This window comes from Salminus brasiliensis, chromosome 17, assembly GCF_030463535.1.
Source record: "Salminus brasiliensis chromosome 17, fSalBra1.hap2, whole genome shotgun sequence".
Lineage (NCBI taxonomy): Eukaryota > Metazoa > Chordata > Actinopteri > Characiformes > Bryconidae > Salminus > Salminus brasiliensis.
In genome coordinates, this window is record NC_132894.1 from 2,425,329 (window position 1) to 2,443,674 (window position 18,346).

The following is an 18,346-nucleotide window of genomic DNA, read 5'->3' on the forward strand; positions in this document are numbered from 1 at the left end:
GAGACTGGAGGAATAATAAAAAATATATTTATTTTTATTTGGATTTTTTTTATATATATATATATATATATATATATATATATATATATATATTTATGTTTCTGACTGAATTAAACTAAAAGTATGACCATTCTCAAAAAACTATTACCTCTGATAAATCTTCCTTCCAGTTAAAGTGTCCAACATACTGCTTTGAATAACTACAATCCTGCCTCAACCTCTTAAACTCCAGCTTTACTAGTCATTCAGTTATTAATTGCATAATGCAACAATCAAAGAATTGAGAAATTAAAAAAATATCCTGTTTAATATGAACTGTAACAATTTGGGTGATTTTAACACATTTACATTTACATTTTTGGCATTTAGCAGACGCTCTTATCCAGAGCGACTTACAAAATGCTTTGCTATTTACCCAAGAAAGAAACCGTAGCTAGTTAGAATAGACTAATAATTCAAAGGTACCTCTAAGAGGTACACAAATCAGACCATCCTGCAGATAAACAAACAAAAACAAACAGTTAAAGTTACTAACATTGCTGGAAGACCATTGCAACTACAACCCTCCCTTAATGTCTTAAACTCCACATTTATCCCTCAACTATTAATCCGAATACATAAGCTATTATGAATTATTTGGTAACTGTCAAGTTTTGCACATGTTGTGGCACCCCTCAGTGTTCAATTTTAGGGCCCATGAAACTGATGTAAATTGTGGCAGCGCTGTAGTTATGAGATTGAGGAACTGAACGAAATGTCCATCAACTGCAAACCAGGTTTAAGGGTTGGGAGGCCTTGCTCAATACAGAAAATTTACACAATTTCGCAAATAAGTATATTACGATCAGACACAGGAACACACATCCACACTACAGGAATAGCTGCTCAAAGACTTTAATTCAGTTAAAAAGTTCAAATGTCCTTCATAAAAAAAACAAACGAATAAAACAGACACTTAAGACACACTCTTACGCATTTACACACAGTTTCAAAGGCCAAATGGGTTTCAACAGCAAAAAGTGTTACGGTTTTCTTAATTCATCCTCAAAATCCTCCTGATTTGCAGAGGAGTTTGAGAAAAGGATCTCAAGTAATCTCCAATCAGTGAGTGGACAGAACCACAAAATGACCCAAAAAAAATAAAAAAAGTACATTAAAACTCAACACACAAACATTTAAAAGCTTTAAATGAAAATATCCCAACTTCATATAATAATTACAACATATACATGCATAATAAATGAATAGTTGCTAATAAAATCTGATATGATTTTAAAGCACAGTGAAATAAGAGAGCACTTATGTGAGCATTTATGACACCTGACAACTAAGAATGAGGAAGAGATGCTTTAAGATCATGTCATAAAAACTCCCAGCTACCTGGAGCCAATTTAATGCGCCACTTACACACATATACAAACATGCTGCCCAATTATCATCATTTAGAAGAGTTTAGGGAGTTGCCGTAATCGCCCGAGGTCCAGAAAATTTCCAACAGACCCCTGATTCTCTGAGAGTGGTGAAGGCCTCTGGACGTCTGATAGAGAAGAACGCCGCTGAGGAAGGAGTTTTGGGCCATTCTCCGTGTCTAGGCTTGCCTGCTCATGAGTTAGTAGCTGCATTTTTGGACGCAAGTCTCGTATTAACTGGCTTTGGGAGTCCTGAGGAGATGCGTGGAGATGGGTGAGGGGTTCAGGCTGCTTGTTGGTTATATTTTTCAAAATAAAACCAGCTACACTCTCCCTGTTGTGTCCAGCATTTTCAGAATTGTTAAGTTGCAGCGAGCACCCGAGAGCAGAATCTGCCTGCACTCGCTGCATCCGAGCCTTTTCGCCATCATCCTCTTCCTCTTCGCTGCTGCTCGCACCTTCAATCAGTCCATACCTCTTCATGTACATGCAGGTGGCTAACGACATGTTGCTGGGAGACAGGATGCTCATGCCTACGTTGCTCTTATCCAGGGCAGTCTTTCCAAACAGCACAGCGCCAGGATTCGAGTGAGCTCCAGGCGTTTGGCCCCCGAGGGAGAGCCGAGATAGCTGAGAGTCACTCAGGTACTTCAAGGCGATGGCGTTGGCCTCCAGGCTCAGATCTGCACCACCACTCAGCCCCCACATGCTGGTCCCAACCGGTTCAGATAGAGCCAGCCTAGGAATCACGGCCTCAGGGTTTATGGAAGCCAGAGTGCTAGACGAGACAAATGCTGGGTTAAGATTTCAGGATTTTAGATTTTAAAAGAAGAAAAATAAATAAATAAATAAAATAAAAATTCATTAATATAGAAAATGACCTCAGAATTAGTCAGCCACATTTAGCAATACGGTAGCCAAAACAGAACCTAATGTAATAGGGCTTTTTTTTTTGGATAGAAGTGAGTCACATAGCACCTAAAACCACAAAGCAAATCTATTTGAATCTCCTTAACCCGATGCAGGTTGAGGAAAGAGTGTGATGAGTCAGGTGAGGCCTGTCTCACAAGCACGAAATCTGTTTATCACGTGCAATGTGGCCCGTTATTATACCCATTACTCATAGGCAAGGACTACAGAGCTCCTTTTCCTTTAAATAGATACAATAGTAAAACTGGTTACTGGTGTCCAAATGTAAAAACGCACAGGTCTTTATGTAATGCTTTTCACAATGGTTGTTCGCATAGATCTGGGGCCAGGCCTCTTTTGAGTGAGCCAGTAGGGACAACGTTAAGAACATGTGTCTCAGATCAAAAGGGAGTCTAGATTCTCTAAACCGGGCCGAGATTTCCTACCACTTTCCTCTGACCTTGTCGAGGATCATTCTGTGACGGAGGCCTTCGTTTTTTAATGCTATTTTTTGCTATTTCATATAAAGCAATGGTGTGATTATCACAATATAGCAAAGTAGCTAATCACACTGCGATCGTAAAAAGTCGCACAACTTAGAATGTTATAATCACGCAGCTCCGGCCTCCGCATCACACTTGACCTGCAGTGCACTGTTCATTAACATCATTCTGAACAGATTTCACTCATTTAAACGGCTCAGAAATGTAGTTTAAGGTTTTTTAAAGTTTTAATGGTCTACTCAGTAAAATAAACGATGGGTTTAAATTGGGCATGGTCCCATAATGACAGCCCAACAGGCTTGGTTGGGGTCGGGCTGGATTTTTTTTTGGGCCGATCTAAGCTCTAGCGTGAAAGCATTCTGATATATTGGAAAATGTGAATGAAGAATTAAATAAAATAGTTATTTTAAAATAGAATAAATAAAATAGAGAAGAGAAGAGCTGGAAAGCAACCAGATTCCAGCAAAATCCACATCATGTGCAAGTAGAGCTGGACGATATGACAATATTTTATCGTATGGTGATAAATGTAGTGATGATGACAGTACAGTAAGCTTTTCTAATCATATGGAGGAGACTGTTATTATTGCTTAATAAACACTGATCAGCTGCAGGTTTCATTACTAACAGTGTAATTAGACTGGGTTCATTAGATAAAGAGAGTATAAATCACTGTATTCAGTACAGGAGAGGATCTGAATAGAAGATTATAAGAATCTGATACTGATGTGTTTAGTCTGTTATTTACATGCATCACAAAAAAGTCTAAAAATACTATATAAAAGTTTTAAAAATCTGTAACATAGAAAAAAATGCAAATATCCTGCTGTAGATCAGCTATCAATCAAATCATCTGCCCAATGCCTAGGTTGTCATCTGCTAAGAATTTAATGCTGCCCCATATTCCAATGCAAACCCGTCTCGGTTGACTCACTATCTTTGGGGTATTTTCCTTGTGGGACAAACTACCACTTTAAAGTTGGTCTTTAGGTTCTTCATTTACCTGGCGCTCTCCACAGTGGTGCGGCTGGCATTTCCAGAGTGAGCGTCCAGCTCCATGGTCACTCCAAGATGGTGAAGCTGTTTAACGGTGGCTTTCAAAACCTGATTCTGCTCTGAAACAGCAGCTCTCTGGTCCAGGAGCGGCTCCTTGGGTGTGGGTTTATATGGAGGTGAACTTCCAGACCGTGGAGGCGACAGACTGTGTCTGTGAGGATGGTTGCGTACATGGCGTTCCACCATTACGTCTTCAGTTACAGAATCCTGGAGACGACTGTTCACTTGACCCTGCAAAGGGAATGAGGCACTGAGGAGCTGTATCTTTGAGAAGCAAAGGTCTAAGATTTATGTCGGAACTAGTTTTCCAAAGGAAGGTCTTACCAGTAACTCTTGATAAAATCTCTGATCGTGTACAACTTGTTCTTCAGAGACGTCCTCTCGACCTGGAGACTGAGAGCTGTAGTACATGCTAGCACTTTCCCCAAAGACAGGGCTCTGAAAGGAATGCATTCCTGTATTTGATGGGGTGCTGAAAAAAAAAGAAAGTGTTTGGTGCTCATTTTACCCATGAAAATGTTCTATTCAAGCACCAGATTTAGAACAAAATACAGAAATAAAAAGGCTTCATTCAGTAATCTTATAACTGCTATTGACTCTGAGGAATTGCACACAACCACTTAACTTAAAGCAACAGTGTGTAAAAATTTGACCTTAAAATCTGAGCTTCAAAATCATTGGGACTGATATACTGACTGTTATAGTGAGAACAGCAGCTCTATCATTACCACTACATGTTCTACACATAGCTAAGTGCATTATGGAACTTTGTTAAAAAAAAAGTCAGGACATGAAAACACGCAATGTTGCCGGTCAACCCGAGCCATATTAGTGTACTTCCTGTAGTATTGCTCTACCGCCTCAGTCCACATGCTTCTCTACCTTCAGACGCTGCTCCTGCATCTTTCAGCTTGTGTGCGTGTACATCTGTACATGAGGGGGAGCTCAAAGTGTGATTTGTTTTTACTGCAGGGGAGTAAAATTTTATTATTACACTCAACCAACTGTAGGGGGAGCTGAGGAGCAACAATACCAAGTCTCACACAATGTTGCTTAAAAGCAGCAGCACTATGGGAGAACTGGTGTTTTTGCTCCTGTGCTCCCCCTACAGTCTGCTCCCCCCACTTTTAAACTACAGCCATTAATACGAAATACAATTTGAGCTTCCCAGTTCTTGAGGTCTTGTGGAGCATCAGCATGATCCTGGCCCTGCTGTTTTTGCTAAATTTGCTTTAACGGCACCTTTTAAAAAAAAAACAAAAAAAAAAAAAAAAAACACACGAGCAGATGATCTGCGAACCAAAACACAAACATCTAGCTACAAAATATCATACTCATGTTGTGGTGATCTTGCAGAGCTGAGAGGTGTTCCAGGGCCCTGTTCGTCTCTACTGTGGTGGGCTTCTTCAGAGCCAAGTCTCGAGGAGACAGGGCTACCGTCGTTACCACTGGTTTGCCACTGAGGCTCAGGAGGACATTCCAGAGAAGGACCATCGTGTGTGGGGTCCTGACCAGGACCACTCCAAAACAAGCTGGCACCTACAAGAGCAATCACACGAGTTCAGTTCTGAGGACCGTCTCCCACCTGAATGTTGATCAGATTTATAGTGCCTGAATATTTGTAGACACCCCTTCTAATAAATGCATTTAACGACTTTTAGTTGCACATATTGCTGACACAGATGTGCAAATGCACACACACAGCTTGTTTAGTCCCTGTAGAGAAGTACAGCCAATAGAATAGGACTCTCTGGAGCAGATCAACTAGATAAACCTATTGGCACCATGCTGCCTAATGCCACAAAGTACCCCAGCATTGATCTGTGGAGCAGTGGAAGAACTGTGTTCTCTGGAATGATGGTGAAGCTCCACCCAATACTTCTGGGATGAGTTGGGGATCCTGACCTTGCTAACACTCTGGTCACTGAATTCAATCAAATCCTCATAACACTGCTCCTTCAAAATCTAGTAGAAAGTCTTCTTCTCTGGACAGTAGAGACAGTTACTCCAACAAAAGCAGGATCAGCTCTGTTTTTCGAAGAAATAAGGATGGAACAGCTGTCCCAATACTTTTGGCCACACTGATCACGTTCATGAAGATATGAAAAGCAAGTTAATAAAGATGCTAAACACAAGAGGCACCTGTTCCCACTGCAATGCTGACACTTGTCTTCTTTTGGGGCTCAGAAATGGCTGACGTTTGCGTGACCTGTTCCTGCTGGTGTTCCTCAGATGGTTCCTGCGAAGGCTCAGACACCTTACTCTGCGCATCAAGAAGCTTCTGGATCTAGAAGACACAAGTTCACACCTATTAAACATCATATAATACAATCAAAAGTTCAGTGCCATTTGGTGTTTGGACTCTTGGGCTACACTTGAACATCATGAGTAGAAACCCCACTGCCAGGACAAAATCGTGCATTAAACAGAAAAGGTGAAAGGGCAAAGGCCTTTTACTCAATTCAAGAAGGCGTAGCAGCTCCACCGTCTCCTGTGGTCGGTGTGGGATGGGTCATATGTGCACAAAAGGCTTCTGGGGTCTGTCTACCCAGAGAAGAGCTGGAATGCAACCAGATTCCAGGAAAATCCACATGTGCGACTAGAGCTGGGCAATATACTGATATTTTATTGTATGGTGATAAATGTAGTGATGGTGACAGTACAGTAAGCTTTTCTAATCATATGGAAGAGCCTGTTATTACTGCTTAATAAACACTGATCAGCTGCAGGTTTCATTACTAACAGTGTAATTAGACTGGGTTCATTAGATGAAGAGAGTATAAATCACTGTATTCAGTACAGGAGAGGATCTGAATAGGAGTTTATAAGAATCTGATACTGATGTGTTTATTCTGTGATTTATGCAAAGCATTGCAAAAAAAGTCTTTAAATATTGTGATCTAGTATTTTTATCATATCGCCCAGCCCATGTTCTCCTATCCATAAAACAACCTAATAGACTCAACAACCTGTTTCCTCAATTAATTCTCTGAAAATTAAGGAAAAAAGGTACTCAACCACTTTCAGAGGACACTCCGGTTACAATCTGAGCTTTTTATTAACCCTTTTAACCAGAGACGTGCTATTGTTATTAGTCTTCAAATATTTTCTTTAATTAAAAGAATCCCGACATACAACAAGGATGACGAGTTTACTTAAAAATTGCTCAAAACTTAAAGAAAAAAAAAAAAAAAAAAAAAAGTGAAACTGGGTTGATGAGAGCAGAAACCACTCAATACCACAGTACTGGCGATACTGAGCAATGATACTGATACCAACTCTGACTTAAATACTGGATCGACGGCTCTAAATGCTGATATTTACAGTGTTGCACTTTTTATAGACTGCACCTTTTTATTTCTGATCCTAAATAAGATCTAATAACCTCGAAAGAGCAGCATTTACTGGTTGAGTAACGGCACATTAGAAAAGTTTCAGAGCTGAAAATTAAAAATATGTGCAGGTAGGGAAGCGTAATCTTGCTCAGCTTCACCAAAAAGCTTTTAACTGCTGTTAAAAAAACAAAAACACCAGTTTAGAAACAGAAAGAGCTTCTGCAGCAATTGCTCACGCAGTTTCTCGTCACTGTGTAAAAAAGCTACTAAACTTCAGTGTTTCCTGTAAACAAGCTGCTGAAACTCAACATCTGCTGCTAAAAGTTCCATTAAATCTCAGTTTAATGATGAGTAATTTGTGACTGGCTTTTACTGGTCGTTTAAACGTTTGGTTTCATAAAGCAAGGCGTCAGTAGGCTTCATGGTATCTGTTCGCCCTGCTGCTGATACAAATACTGCGCGTAAGTGCCAGTATCAGTATCAGTGTTGGTGCAACACTACGGTCAACTATTTTATTGCTTGGTCGATAAATCTAAACAATACATTTTTCTCCAAAAAGTTAAGTTGAGTATTTTAAAATTCCTTTTATGCAGCATGAAACAAAATGTTTACATATGAAAGTGTGGCTGGTAACTCCCATGTGATTGACGGCAGTGCAGTTGGGCATTTAGTGCATTTATGGCCTTCACCACATATGTGCAAAATAATAATAATAATAATAATAAGATATGGTTTATACCTTTATATATAAAAGTTAAAGTTATCAGTTATTCACTGCTACATTCTAAGGAATCAGAGAGACGAACACATCGCTTTAATATTGAATTCATTTAGCAGCAACAAGAGCAACAGATTTTATACCGCTTCCTCACTAAAGATTATTAAGCATGAAGACATTTACAGTGGTTTTGCTGCCTCTGGCGGCCCATTTAACTGCAGCACAGTACTGATACATAACATGCATAACATTTGCATTGTGATTATTTGCACAGCTGTACAGATGTTAATTTTATATTACATATTATTTTTATTCTATTTATTGTTTAGTGTATTTTTCTCTTAGTGTAATACTTTGTCATACTTTTTTGTGTTGCTCTCACCAAGTCAAATTTCTTGTACGTATAACAAACCCGGCGAGATAAGAGTTTCTGATTCTGATCCAGAATAGCACCTATGTGTTTTCTCCTCAGGTGATTAGCCACCTGTTTGGTTCCTGCTCATTTTAAATACTCCCATACTTTCAATGCATCAAGTCTTTGGAAACTTTTAAAAACCTATTTCGCAACAAGGCTTGGCTCGGCTGCAGCCGCCATCATCTTTTTTCTTTTGCAACGGTAGCTTGGAACGGAGCCGACTGATGACTGGAGGCAAAATAACTTCCCTTATTGTAGCCATTATGTAGTTTTAATGAGGAAGTGCATTTGTTATTTGAACTAAAGTGTTTGAGATGTAAAAACAAGAGAGATCTAATAAAAAAAGACTTTAATCTTTTTTAAAAGATTAAAAAGAAGTATATACATTTTTAAATATAAATCTGAAAAATAAAGCTACTCAACCACTTTCAGGACACTCTAGACGTGCTACTAGTCTCAAAATAAAACAATTAAGATACAATCTTAAATTAAAATAAGCATTCATGAATGTAGCTTACTGTTTTTTTTTTGCTTAACTTAGAAAGACTTTATTATATAAATTTACACCATAGAGTGTGCATGAGAATGAAATTTTGTTGCACTGGCTCGAAGTAGTCATAAGTCAACAGCAGTATTAATACAGTGTTCTTTACAGTGTAGTGGAAAGTGTAGTCAAATATACATACGTATATAAATAAACAAAATAAAATGTGTAGAAATATATATCAACAGTCATTTACAAAATATTGCACTGGAGCTCCTAGGTATGGAGTGCTCAACATATGTATAGTTACATACATATGTTTTTATTAAGAGTTCAGCAGTCTTACGGCATGAGGCAAGAAGCTGTTTTTGAACCTGGCTGTTCTGCATCGAATAGACAACGAAACCTCTTTTCAGAGGCCAGCAGCAAAAACAGTCCATGGTGAGGGTGGGAGGTATCTCGGTTCTGGGCTTTGATCAACAGAGATTAATATGTTTTAAGGTTAAAAAAAAAAAAAAAAAAAAAAAAAAAAAAAAATCACCTGATATTACTGAAACTGGTATACTACTTACAATTTGTGCACATAGAGCCAGCTGTAGAGCTTTCCTATTGGTCAGGCTCTAGTTTGACATTGAGTTCTTGTGTTGCGCAACAGAGCTAAATATACCTGCCTATGTGGTTTCACATATACTAATAGCTAAGACACACTGTGTGATGTACCTGTATCCATTCGGTGTGCTCGATTTACTCATGTTGCAGGTATGGTACTAACTGATGGAGTAAGCGCTTTCGCCTACATTTTGGCAAAGTGGAAAACTGGATTTCACACTAAACTATTACTATAGTACAAACCTGGGCCTGCAGTTGCTTCAGCTGCCGGTCTTGCTCCATCAGCATCCTGTAGGCATCAGCAGGTAGAAGACCCATACCGCCCTCTAGGGGAGGTACTGCAACAGAACTGGGCTGGCCAGTACAGCCTGTCTGCAGTTGGCAACACTGGGCCTGGCAGGCTGGTACCCGCTGCTCCAAAGCTCCACTGCTGGGGCTGGTACAGGGGACACGTTGTCTGTGCGAGGGGGAGCAGTGCTGGGGGGCGCTGGGGTGGCAGACAGGGCTCTTAGTGGGGGATGCATGGCAGCCCAAAGACCGTCGTGTTGGAGAAAGATAGCAGTCCCCATGAGGACTGCTTTCAGAGGAACAGACCATTTGGTTGCTAGATGCCATATGTACATGAGCAGGATGGAGAGGCGTCCCTTGCCAGGTATTGCTTTGGTATACAGGCATGTGGCCATGGTGAGCAGAACAGCAGTTGCAGGTGTTGATAACGGGGTTTGAGGCAGGAGTACTGTGGAAGAGCCTATGCTGAGAAGCGTGCATCATGGGAGTTTGTTCTGGAACGATGGAGGCTTTCTTGTGGCTGGACGCTGGTGGTCTAGATGGTGAGGACGGATGAGGGTGAGGCTTACTCACAATATCCTGCCCAGGTCTCTGCATGAGCTGATGGAACGAGCTGTTTGGTGAAGAGCCAGACTTGGGAGAAGAAGTTGACGAGCCAGAAGATGAGGCTGAGGAACCCTTGCTGGATCTTCGAGCTGTGGAAGGAATGGCTGGCTTGCCTGTCAAAGGCTTTGGGGTTTGGTGTCCTGAGGTGGACTGTGGTCTATTGGCCTTTGGATGGGACAGCACTGGTGTCAGCGGCCTTCTGATGGGGGGTGGTCCGGCCATGCCGCTCTGAGCTGGTTGTCGTGGTCCTGGTCGCTGACTACCACTTCTCGAGCTCCTTTGAGGAGTATTCAATTGGGCGGGAGGAGGAAGAGTGTGGTCATATGATTCCATCGTCTTTCCATCAAGGAAGCTGCCATCTGCTACCATAGAGAGCTCAGGAACTGAGGGCTGGACTTGTCTAGTCTGCGGATATCCAGAAAAGAATTAATGCTGACTGTTAACTGTTACACAACAATTATTGAATATTAATTATCAATAATAATGAGGTTTAATCGTCTAAGACCTGTTGGCTAACTGGATGAGGGTTAGGGGAAGGTCGTGGAGAAAGATCCTCATCCTCAACTCCTGAGTCATGATCACTGGAGGACAGTTTGTTCTGGGCTGTGACTGATGATGCAGCTCTCGCACCCCTGATGAAAGCAGGAGGAGATAAACTGACTGGTTTAGGTCAATTAACATATGTAAACAAATAAAGCCATCCCGCCAAGTCAGTGTTTTGGGCTACGGCATAACCTGGATCAATCTGCATCAATTATTACCTACTAAAGGGAGGCCTAGAACCTTAAAGCACTCTGCAAAAGCCATCATTCACATCGCTGATCAATAATACCTCTTACTATTTCACATTCTGATTACTGTACCTTGGTTGTGCTGAACGAGACAACACTTCTTTAAAGAGCTCAACCTCCCTGCTCTGGTTCTTGGCACCAAGCTCAAACAGCAGGGAACGTCCGTCCAGTGGTTCTACATTCTATCAACACAGACAGAGATGTACCTTTGTCCTCAAAAGTGTCACAGATGATCACATACTACGGATGACTTTTCTATTTGGCAGTATTTGTTTTATCTCAGGAGATAAAGGAGATGATAAAGGAGCAGTCGCTTTCTTCAAGGGACACTCCACCAAATTCATGTAATATGCAAATTTGAACTCAACTGAGATGTTTGCTGCCAAAGTCTAACGCAGGGTTTCTCAAATCTGGTCCTGGAGAAGCCCTGCCCTGCACATTTATCGCTTTCCATTCTCCAAACACGCCTGACTCAACTAATTAGTTCATTAGCAAGTCCTTTTCAGAGGTGCAGTGGGTGGGTTAAGGCAGGGAAACCACTGCAATGTGCAAGCTAGGGCACCTTCAGGACCAGGGTTGAGAAACACTGGTCTAAGCAACTTCAACACACCTTGTACAGCGTGACTGATTCAGTGCTGGTAAGAAGCTGAAAGCTCATGTCTATTGGCCCACCACGCAGTTTGCACTGGTAGAATTCAGGTTCTCGGTGAGTGAGAGAGTAGAGAACCACCAAGAACGCATCACTCTCCGACATCACTCTGGAGGGGGGGGGGGGGGGGGGGGGTCAGAACAGCATGTTTTAGAGACAGTGATCAGACAGAGCAGATATAGTGCAAGTCTGGCATTAGCCACTATACTAACTGCCATTTAGAGGAGTCTAACGCTAATCGAGCAGACAGGTCGAGCAGATGGGCACAGCACTAACCTGTCCTGGAGGGAGGAGCTGTACAGGTACCTCAGACACCACGCCCACACCACAGGATTATGAATGTGTGTAACCCCACTGAGCCATCTGTCACAAAAGAGGACAGTAACTCCATCAGCCTTCAGTAACCTCCCACTCAACTGTTGCACAACTCCCAGGAGTGTTTTGGTAACGGTGTGAATAAAGGAGATTGAATTACAGCGCGACTAAATACAACAAGACACACAAAGAAACACAAATTACAATGAAAAATTCAAGCGTAGTCGAGGAGTAAGAGCTTTCCAAAAACTCCCTTTGTACTGCCATTAGGTGATGGAACAGTAGCTTATCACAGTTTGCTATGGTGCCAGCTTATCTTTAGCTAACAGTCCTGGATAGAAAAAAAACAAAAAAAACAATAGAGCTTCATAGGAACCACAGTGAGAACAATGGTGGTTAGGTTATGGACCAGTGAAATACACAAAGGCAAACTCAACTTCCCCCCACTTTGATAATACTAGGGGCAAAAGCGAGGCACTAACAGAGCTTTTAGTATTCAACAGAGTATGGTTTACCAAATATTGGGCCTTCCTTATTAATACATTTCTAATCAAAAGCCACTTCCACAGGTTTTATGGAGATTCTGATGAGTTTTCTTATTTGGTATATGTTCAATTTACAAGAACAATGAGATCCAACAGTTCTGTGATTTAATAACACATTAATCTGACGTAGAAGGCGGCAGCTTTGGTAAACGAGGCCCAATATTGTCTTCAGTTCAACCGATAATCATGTCTTGATCCGATTAACATTCATATCCTTCATATTTTCTGAACAACTACAGCTACTTACACTCCTACAAGAGGCAGAGTGTAGATCTTGGGGTCCGACTCCAGTATAAGGAGCAGTTTGCGGGTTTGGTCCATCGTCAGGAATCTAGAAGCACAGGGAAACAAATAAAACGAGGGTACAGGTCAGACTAAATAACAATAAACTAATCTTTTATTAAAGACAGTCTGAACTCATTTTCAGTTTTCTGACATTCAGTGATCTTCACAATTCCTCACCCTCGTTTCCTTCCAGCAGAGTGCAGAGGCTGGGCAATGCTAACGGGGCTGCTCAGGTTCCTGGCCAGTGCAGTGGGGATAATGGGCACTGCTCGCACGGGAACAGCCTCCAGCGAGTTGGCGAGGGTGACACCTGCCCAATTCAGCCCGAAGCTGAGCCTGTCCATGTTCTCCAAGCAGCTGAGACGAGCCCGCAGGCTCAGGAGCTTGGACAGTTCCAGGGTTTCTCTGCTGCTGCAGCAATGCTGGAGCATCTGCAAAAGAAGAGGGAAGTGCTTGGTCACTAAACATGATGGAAATTGCAGATAATAGTTCCAATGTAAATAAACGTGTGTGGCATCATTACTCTACTCAAGACATTGGAGACATCTGAGGGACGTGTTAATGCCAGGTGCCTTAGAATCCGAAAGGACAGCAAATCTCAAATAATTAATGCAAGATTAATTGCATCATTAGGTAGGCATTTATGAAATTTCCACATTGTAAAGGGCTGTTAAGGATAAGGAGCGATGCCTATTAGAGAAGTCATGCTATCAAGCCTCATCAGATATTGCATTTTTGTCCATATTTATAGTCAGTTTATTTTTTTTTTACATGAAACATGCAGTTCTAAACAAAAATAATTATATGGACATCTTAATTCGCACACTATATACAGCACTGTGCAGATTTTAGGCACCTATGCACATTTTAAGACCATGTCTCTCAGCAGTAAGAGAGTTTTTACTGCAGAAGCTCCAGATCTCATCAGAACAGATAAAGCAGCTGAACATAAATCCAGTAAAAAGGAGAAACAAGAGCTTCTCATTCTGAAGAAAGTAGTGAGATCTTGTCGGTGAGCTAGTCTGAAGAACAGAGCTCGGTTCCTCCAGGGTTCTCCTGGACGCCCCCCAGTCCAGCCAGCACAGCGTGGAGGATGTGTTCAACTCCATCAGCAGCAGCAGCAGCAGCAGCTCACCTGATTCACCATCATTAAGCCCTGATTTACCACCAAACCAGGTGTTGATCTGAGGAGAACTCTAAATAATACTAGACTCCATGAGAGAGGAGAACTTTGGAGATGTTCTAATAAGGAACACAGTGGCTTATTAATTTTATTTTTATAATCCTAATCCACCATTAGTAGCACAAAGAGACAAGCATTAGTGCTGTTTATCACAGTGAAACCATTTACTGTACTTAAAAAAACAAGACCACTAATAAGAAGGACTATTTGTGCCTATTGCCTTTCAGTGGATAATTGCCTCTCCCTGAGGCAAGACCATTTGACAATCTGTTCCTGACAGGTTGTAGTAACTGCCAGGTTGAGAGGTGATTACCACTACAATATCCACCATCATCCTAGCAACAGGAGGGGGGGGGGAGCTTCTCAAACAGCTGTTCAATCTTTAACATGTGCTACTCACCCACATTAGAAATCAACGGTACATAAACAAACCCAAGATGTTCAAATGGTCTCCATCTTACACTTCTGCCACAGAGGAACGATACAGGGCTTCAGAAGGTACAGATCACGCACCTTAAACGAGACGTCAAAGTCATCTGCAGAGAACACGGTGCTGTCAGTAACATGCTGTGCCTCAAACCAGCACGGCACGAGAACGTCCCCAGGGAGGAGGGCAGTTGGTGCCTTCCCAGTGCAGCCGAACTGCTCTCTGCCAGGATCAAATCGATCCAGGGTTAACGTTACTCCTTCCTCATCTTCAGGGCAATGAATGAGAGGAGTTATTAGTCAGTGACTGAATATTAAAAATATAGATTAACAGATCAATAAATACATCAATCAATTAAATTAATAGATCAATAAACAAACGGAAACCAAACAAGATGAAGACTGTGCATCAGAACCACCACTACTATATACTCACCATTATCCACAGCCAACGTTCCAATGAAGAAACAGGAAAACTGCGGCGTTTTACTCTGCCGAGCATGGCGGTGAGCCAAGCGCAGCGCTTTCTCCAGTAGAAGCAGTCTGGGGCTTCTGAAACAAGCAGAAGGTCAGGAGGAGAGGAGCCCAAAAACAAGCAAGTTCAGAAAACTGCAAACTTGGACTCACCTATACAACGAAAGGTGGAGATGCACGAGATCCCCGTTCGGAGTAGGGTCCCAAAGGTGCAGTTTAGATTTGGGGAATGTCAGGGGACCAATGCCGCTCTCTGCCGACCTACAGAATAAAAGCAGACCAAATTAAAATGTAGGACTGTCATCAAACACACTACTGACTGCACAATACATTATTTCAGGCTCTCCACTGCAGTAAGACGTGCAAGGTCAGGTGCAGGGTCAAATTATATAAAACAACTTTATTGCTGCATTATACAAAAGGCAAATCTGCACTGTTCTTATTTTCCATGACACATCAGTATCGGGTTATATCTAGAGTGCATTATTAATAACAGGTTTGATCATTGACAAATTCCCTAAACAAAATAAAATAATAATGCTGCTATATATATATATATATATATATATATATATATATATATATATATATATATATATATATATATATATACACACACACACACGCACACGCACACATAATTTTGCTTTATTATTGTTAATTTTTTTTATTTATTTTTTTATTTAGGGAATTTGTCAATGATCAAACCTGTCATGATATTAATAATGGTTGGAGAACTCCAAGGTTGGAGTAAAATGTCCAATATTGGGCAGATATAACCCAATATATATATATATATATATATATATATATATATATATATATACACACATACACACACACATACATACACACACTTCTGTTCTTTTGCAACACAATACACAATGGCACATGGTATTAGGAATAATGAACCATTTCTAATAATAAACAATCATGGGATTTCTAACTGGTAGAGGTGAGAATCAGATGAATAGATAGATAGATGACTTTCCCTCTGGGATTACTAAAGTTAGTTATTACAGCAGCACCGACGTAGAGTGAAACACCAATAAGAGCAAAGTAGCCTCCCATATATGTACAGATACATAAACAGAAGGAAGTTATAAGAACATAACTAAGCAGTTAAAGTGTAACGTGCAGTACAGTGCAGTGCAGTATCCAGTATTATATTTAAACTAACAACTGAGTGACTGTGCTCCATACATGGTGTGCTGGTCCCAAAATGTAGAAAAAACTGCCTCACCTGATATTTTGCACAGTATCCGGTCTGCACACAGCTTCCAACACGTGGGAGGGCAAGCCTCGCAGATTCACCTGCACTCCATTCATTCTTCAGAATCCTGCCAGGCATTAAATGAAATACACAGTTTAGGGTGACCTTTCATCTTGGCTTTCAGAAAATGCCACAGGGATACAAACATACAGATTAAGATTTAATTGGTAAAATAACTTAAACTAAACTAAACCTAAATTAAATAAATAGAGTTAGGCAATGCAAACATATGTCAACCTTTTTAACATTAACAGAGTTGTTTTTTTACACTACCCAGTCCCCCCCCCTCAATCAAAAAGTGCTTATATGTACATAGGAATGTGTAACACCTGTATATTTCATTATTTACAATAACAGGGTATTTAAACAGTGCAACAGTATGTATGTAACATAGCTTTATACAGGTGTGGATTTACTGTGATGCATGTAAACACATTCACATACATACATACACACACACACACACACACACATTTTATATATATATATATATATATATATATATATATATATATATATATATATATATATATATATATATATACACACACACACACATATATATATATATATATTTTTTTTTTATAAATATTTATTATTTATATATATATGTGTGTGTATAAAATATATGTATGAATGTGTGTGTATGTGTATATCTGTATGTATATGTAAAAAAAAAAAAATAATAATAATATATATATATATATATATACACACACACACACACACACACACATATATACATACACATACACACAATTATTATAACTATCTATACAAAACAAAAATAAAAGTAAGCTTAAATGAAACAAAACAAAATATCTAAAAAAAAATATAGCTAATATAGCATATAGCTAATAATATGCAAGTATCATTTTAAAAGATCACAAGATAGCTAGTAACTATTATGAGCAATAAACGTAGCTCGCTAGCTAATTAAATAAGAATAATAGATACGTTATAGCTCAACAATAATAATTATAGCTAATAATAATAATAATAATACATATTAATAAATTAATTAAAAAATAATAAATCTAATCTACGCTAAACAAATAAATAAATGAAAATAGAAAGAAATGTTTTAAAATGAACTACTTACAGGAAAAATAAAAATAAAACAGCTATAATTAATTAAAAACATTTAATTGGCGTTTTAGTTATTAACTGGAACATTCGTAAAACCACACAAATGAGGGTGACAGCGGTGAGAAACCCTAAAATTACTCAAAATAAACCCTGAATAGAGTTTAGATCATTTGATTTTCTCTAAGGTTTAAATGTTCGTATGTAATGTTAGCTACAGTCCGTTAGCATAGCATAGCATAGCATAGCATAGCAGGCAGGCAAGCAGGCAGGCAGGCAGGCAGAGTGTCAGGAAAGGTCGCAGAAAAGCCCCCAGTCCGCAGATATAAGCGAGCACATGCTGTAATATCCAGCCTGCACTTTAATCTCACCTGTTTTCACACCGTTTAGATCAAATTCAGAGGAAATCGTCGCATTTTCTCCGCTGTTCCCAGAGAACGTCCGCCGAGCTGCTCCACCCACAGAGGCTAGCCGGCCAGCTAGCTAACTTCTGCTCGACCACCGCGGTTTAAACGTCCCCCCCTGAGCGGTCCTGGTGGCGGTAAAGTGGAATCAGGTCTGGTGGAATTAGTTAATGGTTCACTTCACTCGGGACGAGCCCCGTATCCCGGCAGGGTTCAGTGAAACGTGTTGTCAACAAAACAAAACAAACGCGGCCGCGATACGGAGAGCGGACCGACTCCAAAATCAACTGTGGCGCTGTTTCTAAGCTCCAGTGGCGGGGCGGTCGCTTAACCAATCGCAGCACAGAAGAGCCGCGTCTCGACCAATTGGAGCAAGGCAGCGTAGGCCCGCCCACAATATCAGGTTTGAATGGACCTTCAGATGAGGGACGTGACCTGCTGAAGCCCCTGCTGCTTGTGCAGACCATAAACCACCAGATTGCTGGACTAGGTCTCATTTAATTCCTTTATATTGTAGCTTAATTTCCTTTTTTAGCCTCACTAGCATAAGAAATGACCAAAAGATCAGTCAGCTTTATTATCC

The 18,346-nt window shown here is 40.4% G+C and overlaps 1 protein-coding gene across 1 annotated transcript; it reads right to left on the reverse strand.

Annotated features, from left to right (window-relative positions):
* Positions 1-891: 891 nt before the first annotated feature.
* stil (STIL centriolar assembly protein) lies at positions 892-18,019 on the reverse strand. Its single transcript, XM_072660259.1, has 17 exons — positions 17,731-18,019; positions 16,244-16,340; positions 15,154-15,261; positions 14,963-15,078; positions 14,614-14,795; positions 13,095-13,348; positions 12,880-12,963; positions 12,049-12,135; positions 11,734-11,881; positions 11,196-11,305; positions 10,838-10,964; positions 9,682-10,737; positions 6,020-6,164; positions 5,212-5,416; positions 4,202-4,349; positions 3,825-4,108; positions 892-2,187 (listed from the first exon to the last, which is right to left on the reverse strand). The coding sequence occupies exons 2-17, from the start codon at positions 16,327-16,329 to the stop codon at positions 1,443-1,445; spliced, it is 3,885 nt and encodes a 1,294-aa protein (XP_072516360.1). The 5' UTR covers positions 16,330-16,340; positions 17,731-18,019; the 3' UTR covers positions 892-1,442.
* Positions 18,020-18,346: the final 327 nt, after the last annotated feature.

What these genes read in the sequence shown, in the direction of transcription:
- stil (XM_072660259.1), bottom strand. Translation starts at nt 16,329, where the DNA reads ATGAATGGAGTGCAGGTGAATCTGCGAGGCTTGCCCTCCCACGTGTTG. An exon ending in TCTGCTGGAAGGAAACGAGG is followed by an intron (nt 12,964 to 13,094) that starts GTGAGGAATTGT and finishes CTGTGCTTCTAG; the next exon opens with ATTCCTGACGATGGACCAAA. An exon ending in ACCACTGTGGAGAGCGCCAG is followed by an intron (nt 2,188 to 3,824) that starts GTAAATGAAGAA and finishes TGTCTCGTCTAG; the next exon opens with CACTCTGGCTTCCATAAACC.